Source organism: Leopardus geoffroyi, chromosome B1, assembly GCF_018350155.1.
Source record: "Leopardus geoffroyi isolate Oge1 chromosome B1, O.geoffroyi_Oge1_pat1.0, whole genome shotgun sequence".
In the NCBI taxonomy this organism is placed as follows: Eukaryota; Metazoa; Chordata; class Mammalia; order Carnivora; family Felidae; genus Leopardus; species Leopardus geoffroyi.
The window spans coordinates 96,507,545-96,520,938 of NC_059327.1; the positions used below are offsets into that span (position 1 = coordinate 96,507,545).

The following is a 13,394-nucleotide window of genomic DNA, read 5'->3' on the forward strand; positions in this document are numbered from 1 at the left end:
CCAATTAAAAAATATGAACGGATACATTAATGAAGATATATATGGCAAATAAGCACAGGTAAAGATATTACACATCATGTCATCAGGGAAATGTAAATAGAAATCAAATACCATGACAACCCATGAGAATGGCCAAAGTCCAGAACACTGGCAACACCAAATGCTAGCAAGGATATGGAGCAACAGGATCTCTCATTCATTGGTGGTGGGAATACAAAATGATACAGACACTCTGGAAGACAGTTTGGCAGCTTCATACAAAAGTAAACATATTCTTCCCATATGATCTAGCAATCACTCTCCTTGGTATATACTCAAAGGAACTGAAAATTTATGTCCACACAAAAACTTGCACATGGATGTTTATTGTAGCTTTACTCATAATTGCCAAAACTTGAAACCAATGAAGATGTCCTTCAGTAGATGAAGGGATAAACTATGGTATATCCAGATAATGGAATATTATGCAGTGCTAAAAACATACGAGCTATCAAGTCAAGAAAAGACATGGAGGAAATTTAAATGCATATTATTAAGTGAGAGAAGCCAATGTGAAAAGCCTATATACTATAGGATTCCAACTATTCAAAATTCGAAACAGGAAAACTATGGAGACAGTTGAAAGATCAATGGTTACCAGAGGTTGGAGATACAGTGGGGGAAGCGTGAATAAGTAAAACACAGAGGATTTTTACTCTGTAGGATACTATAGTGATGGATACATGTCATTATACGTGTGTTAAAACCCACAGAATGTACAACACCAAGAGTGAAACCTAATGTAACGGGTAATTACGATGTGTTGGTGTAGGTTCAACTGTAGGTACAATTGTAACAAAGGTACCACTCTGATGTGGTACGCTGCTGTGAGGAAGCAGCATCCTTCCCCAGACTGGCAATGGTTATGTAAGCTGGGGACAGGAGTAAATGAGAAATCTCTGTATCTTACTCTTAATTTTACTGTGACCCTAAAAGTGTTCTAAAAAAAAGTCTCTAGAAAAAAATGTTCAAGAGAAACTTTATGATGAATGGACAAGCCCAATAACATCTAAACCCAATAATCAATCACAGCAGCAGTAAAAGACAGCCTAAAAGACAATATGATGTAATTGGAAGTAAATGGCTCCTCTAAGAAACAGTCTTGTCACCACAGAAATAAAAATGCGAATATACTAAATCTTCTACATCTAAATACTAGTTCATAAGGAATAGAAACAAGAAGGAATGTACTGACTGATACCAAGACATAATCAGGTAAATCTGGATTATAAGAAATCTTATGACAAATTAACCAGTTTCTTCAACAAGTCTTTGGTATGGAAAAACAAGAGAAGAGGAATGCTTATAGATTAAGAGAAACTGGGGCGCCTGGGTGGCTCAGTCGGTTAGGCCTCCGACTTTGGCTCAGGTCATGATCTCGCAGTCTGTGAGTTCGAGCCCTGCATCAGGCTCTGTGCTGACAGTTCAGAGCCTGGAGCCTGCTTTGGATTCTGTGTCTCCCCGTCTCTCTGCCCCTCCCCTGCTCATGCTCTGTCTCTGTCAATAATAAATAAACTTTAAAAAAAAAAAAAAAAAGATTAAGAGTAACTTAATTGTCCTATCACTCAAATGCAATTATGTACTTTTTTTGGTCCTAATTCAAACAACCAGTTTGAAAAAGATATATATCAGATATCAGGGAAAACCAAACACAAACTGTGTAGCAGATGATATTAAAGAATTACTGCCAGTTTATGTGAAATAACGGTATCATGAAAATTTATATATATACATATATATATGTTTGTGATGTAGAATAGCGTATTTACAGAAGATATTAATTTGAATGAAATGAGATTCAACATGAAATGCCAGAAACAGATGGGGAACATACAGATGAGAAAGGAATGTCAAACTATTAACAATTGTTGAAATTAGGCAGGATAATTACACAGGGATTCATTAAACAGCTCTATTTTTTATTTTATCTGAACATTTCCATATTAAAAATTAAGTTTCATTTCAGTTTTATGTTTATTTTATTCCAAATTTAATTACATGTAAATTTTACCCACCAATAAGAGCAGATATATCAATTTTGTGAAGAGAAAGACGAATATTTTGTTATCTCAAAAGAACCATTTTATAAAATTTTTATAGCAGATACCAATTTATAATATTTTGAGATAAAATTATCAAAATATGGTTAAGATAACTACAAGTACATAAAATATTTATAGTGGATATAAAAATTTTATTACTAGAAATATAACTAATTACAGAATAAGAATATATTAAAGTTGGCTTTTTACCAACTACAAGCCTAGGATGCTATATGAATATCATCTGGATATTTAACTTCTTAATCAAAATAATGGGACATCCTTGTACAAGAATGTTCAAAGTAGCATTTTTCATCACAGCAATATCTGGAAAAAATAAAAACATCAACTGTCGAATGGATAAGCAAAATGTAGTAAGTCCATACTATAAAATATGACAACAACAAAAAGAAACAAAGTACCAATATAAGCAACAACATGGGTTAACCTCAAATATATTGTATTAGTTGAAAAAGCCAGACACATGACTATATGTCATATAGTTCAATTTATATGAAATTTCTAGGAAGTACAAAAACATACAGATAAAAAGCAGATCACTGGTTACCTCAGACTGAAGTTGAGTGTTGAAACTGACTGCAAATGATCATAAGGGAACTTTCTAGTGTGATGGAACTGTTCTAAAACTGAATTGTGGTGCTACTGTGTAACTATACAAAGTCATCTGAACTCATGAAATAATACACAAATGAGTTAATTTTATGCTATACAAAAGACCAGGCTATCTGCTCTTCAGGGAACCCCAACTGTGACTGTCTGTCATACAATTTCTGCTAAAAGTTTATCAAAGAAGACCAAAAACACAGAAGAGTAGGCTGAAGTCCTCTTCAGGGAGAAGGACTTCAGGGAGGACTAGGGAGAGAGGGCACAGGTGAGTAAGGAGCAGAGAGGGAGAGAGAATCCCACAAGGGGCAGAGAAAGAAAAGAGAGGAGGGGGGAGGGAGAGAGAGAGAGAGAGAAGCAGGGCTCACCCGAAGTGGGGCTCATGTTCACCCAAAGTGGGGCTTGAGCTCACCCGAAGTGGGACTTGTGCTCACAGGATGTGGGATTTGAACTCACGAATTGTGAGGTCATGACTTGAGACAATGTGAGATATTTAACTGACTGAGCCACCTAGGCGCCCAAGAAAGTATTTCTGACAGAAGGAAATGACCTAAGAAGGAAACCTGGAACATCACAGAAGAAGAGCAAAGAGAACGGTAAGAATCTTGATATACATATTCTTTCAAATTCTATAAAACATACTTGATAGTTAAAAGTAAAAAATATATAACTTTGATGTGGTTTTCAATGAGTGAAGATAATAATATGACTATAGCACAAAGAAACCCATTGAAAACAATGTGGATGGAACTAGAGGGTATTATGCTAAGTGAAATTAGAGAAAGACAAATATCGTATGACTTCACTCATATGTGGAATTTAAAATGAAAAACAGATGAACATAAGGGAAGGGAAGCAAAACTAATATAAAAACAGGGAGGGGGACAAAACATAAGAGACTCTTAAATACAGAGAACTGAGGGTTGTTGGAGGGGTTTTGAGTGGGGGGATGGGCTAAATGGGCAAGGGGCATTAAGGAGGACACTTGTTGGAATGAACACTGGGTGTTATAGGGGATGAATCACTGTAATCTACTACTGAAATCATTATTGCTGCTAACTAACCTGGATGTAAATTAAAAAAAAAATGCTAGTCAGTGTATCTTGAAGTTTAAAAGAAATAATTTATGTCAACCAAAAAACATGGTGGGTAGGGCAGTAATGTTAATTGAAAAATGTTTTCTAAAGCACTGGAATCAGCAAACAACAGAATTATAGTCAAAGAGTTTAGAAAAATGTCTAGATCATATATCAACTGATCCAATCCAGTAAGGAAACCATCTATAGTTCTAAATTTTAGATAGATGAATTAGAAACCCATAATGCTTTCCTCCAAAATGTGTCTTGGTGTTCTGGGTGGAACAGGTGATGGGGATTAAACAGTACACTTATCATGATGAGAACTAAGGAATGCATAGAATTGCTGAATCACTATATTGTACAATTGAAACTAAAAGAACACTGTATGTTAACACACCAGAAGTAAAATTTAAACTTAAAAAAAAAAAAGGTGGGGGGGTGAATTCCTCTTTCCCCCCTCTTTTTCTTCTATTCAGGCCCTCAATGGATTGGATAATGCTTACTCACATTGGAGAAGGCAATTTACTTTACTAAGCCAATTCAAATACTAATCTCATCCAGAAATAGCACCTCACTGATAAACCCAGAAATATTTAACCAAATATTTGGGCATCCTCTGATCCAACTGACACATAAAATAACATCACAAAGGATAATACACAAAAATCAATCATATTTCTATATAATAGCAATAAACAATTGGAATGTTAAGATTGTAAAGCACCATTTACAATAGGACCAAACCATAAAATACTTAAGGATATGGCTAACAAAATATGCACAAAATACACCCAAAACCACAAAACAGTGAAGAACAAAAAATACTTAAGTGGAGAAGCATACCATATTCATGGATTAGAAGATTCAATATTGGTAAAACATTAGCTCTTCTCAGACTAATCTGTAGATTCAATGCGGTTCCAATCAAAATACCAGCAGCAATTTTTTACAGAAACCAGTAAGATATCTTCATAATTTATATGAAAAAGCAAAGAAACTAGACTACCCAAAACAATTTCTTAAAAAGTTGTAAGACATATACTGATTTTAAGAGTACAGTTATCAAGTTGTGCTGGTGGCAAAGATATAAACGTAGAGATAAGATGAACAGAAGACAGACTCCCAAATTAGATCTATATACATATAGTTAATTAGCTTTTGACAAAAATGAAAAGGCAATTCAATAGAGAAAGAATAGATTTTCCAACAAATGGTGCTGAAATTGTTTGGTATCCATATCCATACTTACATCATACGCCAAAAAGAAAAAAAAATCAAAAGTCAAAATTGAATAGACATCTGAATTATATAAAAACTAAAAATATAAAGCTTCAAACATAAAAATCTTGTGACTTTAGACAAATTTAGACAAAGATTTCTTACACAGACACCAAAAGCACATTCATATAATTAAAAAAATGAAGAACTGCGCATCATTAAAAATAAGAACAACTGCTTTTCAAAAGGCACTCCTAAAAAATGAAAAGATAAGCCCCAAATTGGGAGATGTGTGCAAATTACATATGTACTTGTAAAAAGGGACCTGGATCCACACTAGAGAACTCTCAAAGCTCTATAAGAAAACAACTGAATGTACAGTCCAATAAAAAATTAAAAACATAAATTAAGAAATAAAAAAGCAACTCAAGAAACATCAAAAAATTTGAGTACATACTTCACATATATACTGATGGCAAATTAGCACAGGAAAAGATGCTCAACACTATTAGTCACAATGAGATACTACTACATATCTATAGGAATGACAAATTAAAACAACAACAACAACAACAACAACAACAACAAATTAACAATACCAAGTGCAAATGAGGATGTGGAGCAACTGGAACCATCATGGATTGTTGGTAGGAGTACAAAATGACAGAGCCATTTTGGAAAACAGGCATTTCTTAAACATACACTTACCATAAGACCCAGCAATCCTACTCCTAAGTATTTACCCAGGTGAAATGAAAACTTACATTCACATAAAAATTTGTAAGCAAATATGGATATCAGCTTTATTCATAATCACCAAAAATTAAAAAACAACCTATGTGTCTGTCCTTCAACTAACTGCTTACATCCAATGAAACAGAATACTACTTACTAATAAAAAGGAACAGCACACAAAAATATGAATTTCAACTGCATTATGCTAAATGAAAGACGCCAGACTCAAAAGGCTATATTCTATATGATTTTATTTATATATATTCTGGTAAAAGCTCAAATCTAGGGGTAGAAACTAGAAAATAGGCTGCCAAAAAAGCTAGGCATGGGGTTGACTACAAAGAGGCATGGGAGAATCTGTGGAGTGTAATGGAATTGTGCTTCAAGTAGGTGGCATCTACTTAACTGTGTGCACCTGCCAAAATTCCCAAAACTGTACATACAAAGTGTGAAACTTGCTGAATATAAATTATACTTAATTTGTTAAAAAGGAAATAAAAAAGATAACTCTGGATCCTTGTAAGGTGGTCAGAATGAAAGAAGGGTGGCAGGATAGGAGCTATTAAAATTAACCAATGGGAATATGATGGTAGTTTTTACCAGGTGACAGAAGTAGAGAAGGTGAAAAGTGGTTAGGTTCTGCATATATTTTAAGGGGTAATGGATATAATCTGCCAATGAATAAGATACAGAGGTTTAATAAGAAAGATCAAGGATGACACCAAGATTTTTTTTTTTTTTACCTGTACCACTACAAAATGGAGTTAATATTTTTACCAAGATGTGGAAATCTGGGAAAAGTCCTTGGAAAAGGGTTGAAAATTCAGACCTGGGTAGGATTTTGGACATATGAAATTTGACATGTTTATAAAATATCCAAGTGAAACTCTTGACTACACAGTTGGATATTTATATGGACTATAGGATAGAGGTCTTATCTATACATACAAATTTGACACTCATTAGTATAATTGATGCTATTTAAAACCATGGGACTAAATACTGAGGAGTCATTGAGAATAAGAAAGAAATGTGAAGACTGAGCCCTAAATCACCCAAAGCTTGGGGAAATGGGGAAGAACTAGCAAAAAGACTCCATGAAGTCGAAAAAAAGCTAAGTAAATAGTACCGAGGAAGAAGAATGTGTTTCAAGACAGAACATAATTGATCCAATGTTGATGTTAGGTAAGATGAGGATTGATTTGATTCCTCTTTAGCATGGAGAGATCTGGAGGCACTATCAAAAGCTGATTTAGTGTATGAGGAGCAGAAGGCTGTTTAGATCAGGTATATGGGATAAACAGGAAGATAATTATTGAAGACAGTAAAAACAAACACCTTTCTTATACCTTAAATTCTATTTTATAGCGGCAATAGCAGGTCTTTTATTAATATCATTATTTTACAGCATTTCCCACCCTTTAAACCTTTCAAGCTTTCCATATACTCTACTCAGGATAAAGCTGAATTTTCTTTAAATCCATCCATAATTATTTTTCTTTAAAAAAATTTTTCCCCAATATTTATTTTTGAGACAGAGAGAGAGAGAGACAGAGAGACAGACAGAGAGAGAGAGAGAAACCGAGTGTGAGTGGGGGAGGGGCAGACAGCGAGGGAGACACAGAATCCAGAGCAGGCTCCAGGCTCTGAGCTGTCAGCACAAAGCCCAATGCAGGGCTCGAACCCACGAACCGCGAGATCATGACCTGAGCTGAAGTCGGATGCTCAACCGACTGAGCCACCCGGGTGCCCTATAATTATTTTTCAAACTGAAAGTTAATCTATTCAACTTTTTTTTTTAATCATAGCAATATTGGATTGATTCTATCTTCTTAATTTTGGCTAAATTTTATTTTTTGTTCCTATTCTTTAAAATTGGAAGTTATGGCACATAAAGATCAGTGAATGTATATATAAATTTTAAAACAGAGATAATTTATAAACTGAGAACAAGAAATTAAGTATGGAAAAATTCTAGCTTTCCAAGAACACTGTATTCAAAAAAACCTTTGTGTAAATATCTGAGATTTAAAGTGTTTACTCACTTATAACCTAGGAAGGCAAAGTTTTAAAGAAACAAGAGTTGATACCCACACACCCACCAACCAGATCAACACATACTCCAGATGTAGGCAAGCCTATGTGCAGACCTTCCAAATGGGATTCTCCCCTTCTCTCAGGAGTAAACCACTATAATAAATTTTTGTATTAACAATTCCTCTTGCTATTCATAGATTCTTTGTGCTATGCATGTACCCATGAATTTTATATTTTATATGATATTAGATTGAGTGAACTCCTTTGTGACTAGCTTATTTTATATACTATTTCTAAGATTAACCATTTTGTCACATGTAGCTTTAGTTCTTTCATTTTCCACTGCTGTATATTTTTCATCTCTATGAATATATCACATCTTATAATCTACCAGAAATGGGTATTTTCATTTGTATTTTTTCTATTATGGACAATGTTACTATAAATGTTCTTTCAGTAAACATCTGCAAGAATCTCTCTTGAAGTGAAACTGTTGGCATATAATATGGTATATCATTGTGGTTTTAATTGGCAAATCTCAACAAAGGAAAGAGGAGAGCATCTTTATTTTATTTTATTTTATTATTATTTATTTTTTTAATATAAAATTTATTGTCAAATTGGTTTCCATACAACACCCAGTGCTCATCCCAACAGGTGCCCTCCTCAATACCCATCACCCACCCACCCCTCCCTCCCACCCCCCATAAACCCTCAGCTTGTTCTCAGTTTTTAGGAGTCTCTTATGTTTTGGCTCCCTCCCTAACCATTTTTTTTTCCTTCCCCTCCCCCATGGTTTTCTGCTAAGTTTCTCAGGATCTACATAGGAGTGAAAACATATGGAATCTGTCCTTCTCTGTATGACTTATTTCACTTAGCATAACACTCTCCAGTTCCATCCAAGTTGCTACAAAAGGCCATATTTCATTCTTTCTCATTGCCACATAGTATTCCATTGTGTATATAAACCACAATTTCTTGATCCATTCATCCGTTGATGGACATTTAGGCTCTTTCCATAATTTAGCTATTGTTGAGAGAATCTTTTCATATTTACTATTTCATTTTCCTCTATATGAATTTTCACTTAATGTTTCTTTTACTAATTTTATACTTATGTTAACCTTTTTTCATGTTTCATGAAACATGTTCACATTCCACATACTTAATGAAATAATGTAAGAACTTAAATTTTTTTAAGTATGAAGTTTTTTAAGGATAAAATATAAAGTAATATTATTTTAAAATATTCCACATATATACAGTATTAGTGGAATACTGTAAGAACTTAAATTTTTTTTAGTATAAATTTTTTAAGTGTAAAGTAATATTATTCTAAAACTGTTTTATCAAAGGATAGACAAATACATAAATAATTCTGCTACTGTGGTTAGGAACAATTTTTTTTCACGTAAGTAAAAAGTGTACAAATACAAAATCAAATCAAAACCTTTTAATTAAAACAAATTTAATTTAAAACAAATTAGAATTAAAACCTTTAATCCTAAAGTTGAACAGAAAATGTCAACACGAATTTATAATGTATTTTTCTTAAAAAAAAAAATTCCAAGCTCTAGAAATAATAACCAACTCAGTAACAACTCAGGTACTGACAAAACTTATCATCATGCCAGCTGGCAAAGAAAGTTAGTGGTCCAACTCCACTATCACAGAAGAAAGCAACGAAAGGTGGATTTGGAGCTAAAAGCCAATAAACTGGTAAGTGGTAAAAGTATCAGTAAGAATAATTATAATAGAGTGAAACCTATCTAAATGCATTTATGAAGCCGTAATAATAATTTAAAAACAAAATTAAAAAAAGAAAAACAAAACGAAACAAAGCTCATTGGTGACCAATGAAAAGATGTTAGGGAACCAGCTCATTATTTTGAAAAATAGAGAAGGGAAAAAATTGAGCATTTATTCTTTTTCCTGTAAGAACTCTATCTCAGGATAAATATATAGAGACATAAAGAGAAAAGGGATTTCTCTTTATGGAAATATCCTATCTACCAAATTTAAGAAGCAATGATAAAAACAGGATCCTCACCATTTTTCAGCCCCCTGTGACATAAAAGCAATGATTATAAATGGCTATTAAGGCCACAAAAAGAGAGACAACTGAACATTATGCACCTCCTGATAGAAGTATTCAATAATTACCTATGATATATTCCTGCAAAATTTTAAACCTCAATCTGATCAAGCCTCTGTATCAAAATAACAATTATAGAAAATTCAGGACCGGAAAACAGGTTGAATGAAACCATGGAGATGCAATGAACAAAATCCAGAATGTAAGAAATTCTACACAACAACCCAGTTCCTTCAACAATAAGCTGCAAGGAAAAAAAAGTTACTATGAACCTATAGATTAAAAGAGACATATCAACCTTTGGAATGTTCAAACTTACATGGATACTGTTTAAAGTGATGAATGAGGAAATATGGATATTTGATATTAAGGAATTAATGTCAATTTTAGATGATAATGGAATATGCTATTTATGTGTTAAAAGAGAGTTCTTTTTAAGGACACATACATAAATATGTAGGAATGAAAAAAATATGAATAATTATTAGAAGTTTCCTTCAAAATAATCCAGTGCAAGTAAAGAGGATGAGTGGAGCTGAGATGAAACGAAATTAGATTTGAAATTAAGTAGCAAATGGGTACATGGAGGTTTCATTACATTATACAATTTGTTCTATTTTGGCATATATTTGAAACTTCTCAAAAGTTTTTCTTTAACCTGCCTTCATGAAAGACTATAACAAAATCACTTAAACTTGCCTAAAAATGCCAGATTCAATTTATGTATCTCCCAAATGTATTTATATGGTCACACTAAGCTAAGGCTTTAGGACAAAAGAATGATGTTAGTATATTTTAAGGAATTAGAGAGTCAGTGAAAAGTTTTATTTCTAAAAGAGAAACATTCCCAATAATCTCAAACCAAATGAGACACAAAAAGAACAAACCAATTCTGCCCGCTTTTCAGTGTCTGAGTTTGAGCAGGAACTGGTATAATAGATGATTCCTAGATCACCCTTGCAATTATCTGCCTGTTCACTAAGAGTAAGGTGGGATTCCAACTTTGTCCATTTACTACAAGGCTGTCTTACCAAATTTATGATGTGTACTTTCAAGTCTCGAAAATCTTTTGAAATTCATCAAAGGATAAACAAAAGTTGAGTTTTAAAATTCTAGTCTTTTATGAAATACCTACATTTTTTCCACAGATTAAAAAAAAAAAGGAAAACTTTTGTAACAAATTAGAATTGCTTTAATACTATTCAGAAACTATTACACACAAAAGCAGATTTACATACCTTGCCTGGACTGTGAAGGTGCTACAGGAACTTCTTGGTTTGGCTCAAAAGGAAGTTCAGGTGTTAGGTTTTCAAACTGCTCTTTACTAATGAGATTTAGCTTCTTAAAGTTCTCAACTTCTTGCTGAAGTAGAATGGAGGAATCTAATTACTAAACTGGCTAATAGAGTAGCCAACAAACAATAATTGATACCAACCTCAAAAAATGAGTTTAACTACAACAGAATAAAAAAGATGTTCTAATAAAGAATCTAGCATTATACTTAATAACAATATTCAGAATCTAAGAGGCACAGAGAACCCAAAAATATTCTGAATATTTTATAATTAAAATACATTGTAAGAGCATACACTCTAATCATTCATTATTTGTTGAGCATTTATACACAAGACTGCTAGGGTATTAAAGAGATTACAAGTAATCTATGTTCCCTACCCTTAAGGAATTTACAAGTTAGATGGAAAGAAAGACATGTACACATAAAAACTAGTAATATTAGCAGCATATGAAAAATGATAATATTTGGTGTAAGAATTGAGATCATCAGAGAAGTATCACAGAAAAGATGGGGAAAGAATGAGAATTTAGAGAAGGGGTAAAGCATTCTAAAGCAGGTAATGTGAGCAAAGAACTTGGAATAAGCAGTCATTTATTAGAAAATAATTCAGTTACTGAGAAAATTTGTGTAGAATCAGCGACAAAAAGGCCTAATATGGAAATGGGAACAGGCTACTAGAAGACCTTTTATACCAGGCCAAGAAGTTTTCATTTCCTTTTCTGGTAATGGGAAACACATGATGAAAGATAGATAGATGGCCCTGGAGGTTCATTTCCAAACCCCACTTATAAGGTTAGCAGCAAGGAGGCTCAAAGTTTTTTGAGCTTTGTCAAAGGAAGAACAGGCTATCCCTGACCCTTGGGCTCCTGAAGCTTCCCCCTTTCTAATAACGGTTACATAGTCACTTAGATGTTCTCAGCCCTGCCCTATATATAGAGAGAGGATGGAGTGGAGGCCAGTGGAGGCCAGTAAGGTCATTTGGCCATGGTACATGAAGACCATTCATGCCTGGTCTAAGCTGTAAAATAAAAAAAGAGTTTGAGAGACTGCTTGCACTCTACTACGTTTTGTAAGTTTCCTCCAATTAAACCCTTTATCACATCTACATCACTCAACAAGATCCAAAGAGGGTTTTAGCAGGTAAAGAACATAAAACTGTCAGATGGACCAAACTAAATATCATCATTACAAAATAGTCATAGTACCTTGCTCTTAATAGCTAACCAATCTTTCCCTTTTGCCTTCAAACATGAATAGTTGTCAGTTCACACCACTCATTAGATCCTGCTAGTCTTTTAAACTAGGATCTTGTTTTCATGAAAATGCTTTAAAGGATTGCCTCAGCTTTTGCCCTTATACCAATACTGCTTTCCAAAAAGTCTTCAATAAGCTCTTCAAGCTAATTCAGTCATTATTCCTCACTGTCCCCATCTTGCTACAGAGCTTACTACTTAAAAGAGAACATTTACTGTTATGATTATCATATGCCAGAGATGAATAATATAGTTCTATCCTGATGGGAACACAAGCAGTATGTTTCTGCTTTTAATTTTTTACACTAATTTATTAAAGCATCACACATACATTTATACATACACACACTAGAGAAGTGCATAAATCATAAGTATACATCTAAATGAGTAATCAAGAGTGAACAGACCTGTGTAACCACCATTCAGGTAAAGATATTGCTAGCATCCTAGAAGTAACTTTCATACCCCTTCCTATAACTACCCTCTTCCTCTCCCTAAAGACAAGCAATATGCTGATTTCAGTACTATAGATTCATTTTGCCTGTTTTTGAACTTTATAAAAATGGAATTATAATGTATGGTTTCTTTTACATAAAGTTATGTTTATGAGATTCATTTATAGTTTGTAACTCTACAGCAGAGGTCAACAAACTACAGCCCCCAAAGGCCATATCTGTTTTTGTTAAGTTTCTTTGGAACACAACCACACCCATTTGCTTACATATTGCATGTCTGCTTCATTGCTACAACTGCAAAGTTAAGTGGTAGTTGGCACAACGTATAACCCATAAAGACTAAAATATTTTCTATATAGCTCTTCACACAAAAAATTTGCCTATCCCTGCTCTGTGGTATTCTATCATACGATCACACCATAATTTTAAAAAATCCATTCTACTGGGGCACCTGGGTGGCTCAGTTGGTTATGCGTCCAACTTCAGCTCGGGTCATGATCTCATGGTTCGTGGGTTCAAT

General features: G+C 33.6%; 1 protein-coding gene across 16 annotated transcripts in view; it reads right to left on the bottom strand.

The window, feature by feature from the left end:
• The window catches only part of LARP1B (La ribonucleoprotein 1B), a 133,972-nt gene that overhangs the window by 32,199 nt on the left and 88,379 nt on the right, over positions 1-13,394 (bottom strand). For 14 of the 16 annotated variants that reach the window (XR_006709881.1, XR_006709880.1, XR_006709878.1 and 11 more), the window contains one exon: positions 11,108-11,231. The exons of 1 other annotated variant lie outside the window; for it this stretch is intronic. Coding sequence is in view for 12 of the 15 variants with exons in the window: in XM_045467890.1 (XP_045323846.1) it covers positions 11,108-11,231 (124 nt within the window). In the remaining 3 variants the exon portion in view is untranslated. Of the gene's footprint in view, positions 1-2,295; positions 2,409-11,107; positions 11,232-13,394 lie in introns of those variants that run through there. One more of the 16 variants, XM_045467901.1, reaches the window with a different exon arrangement.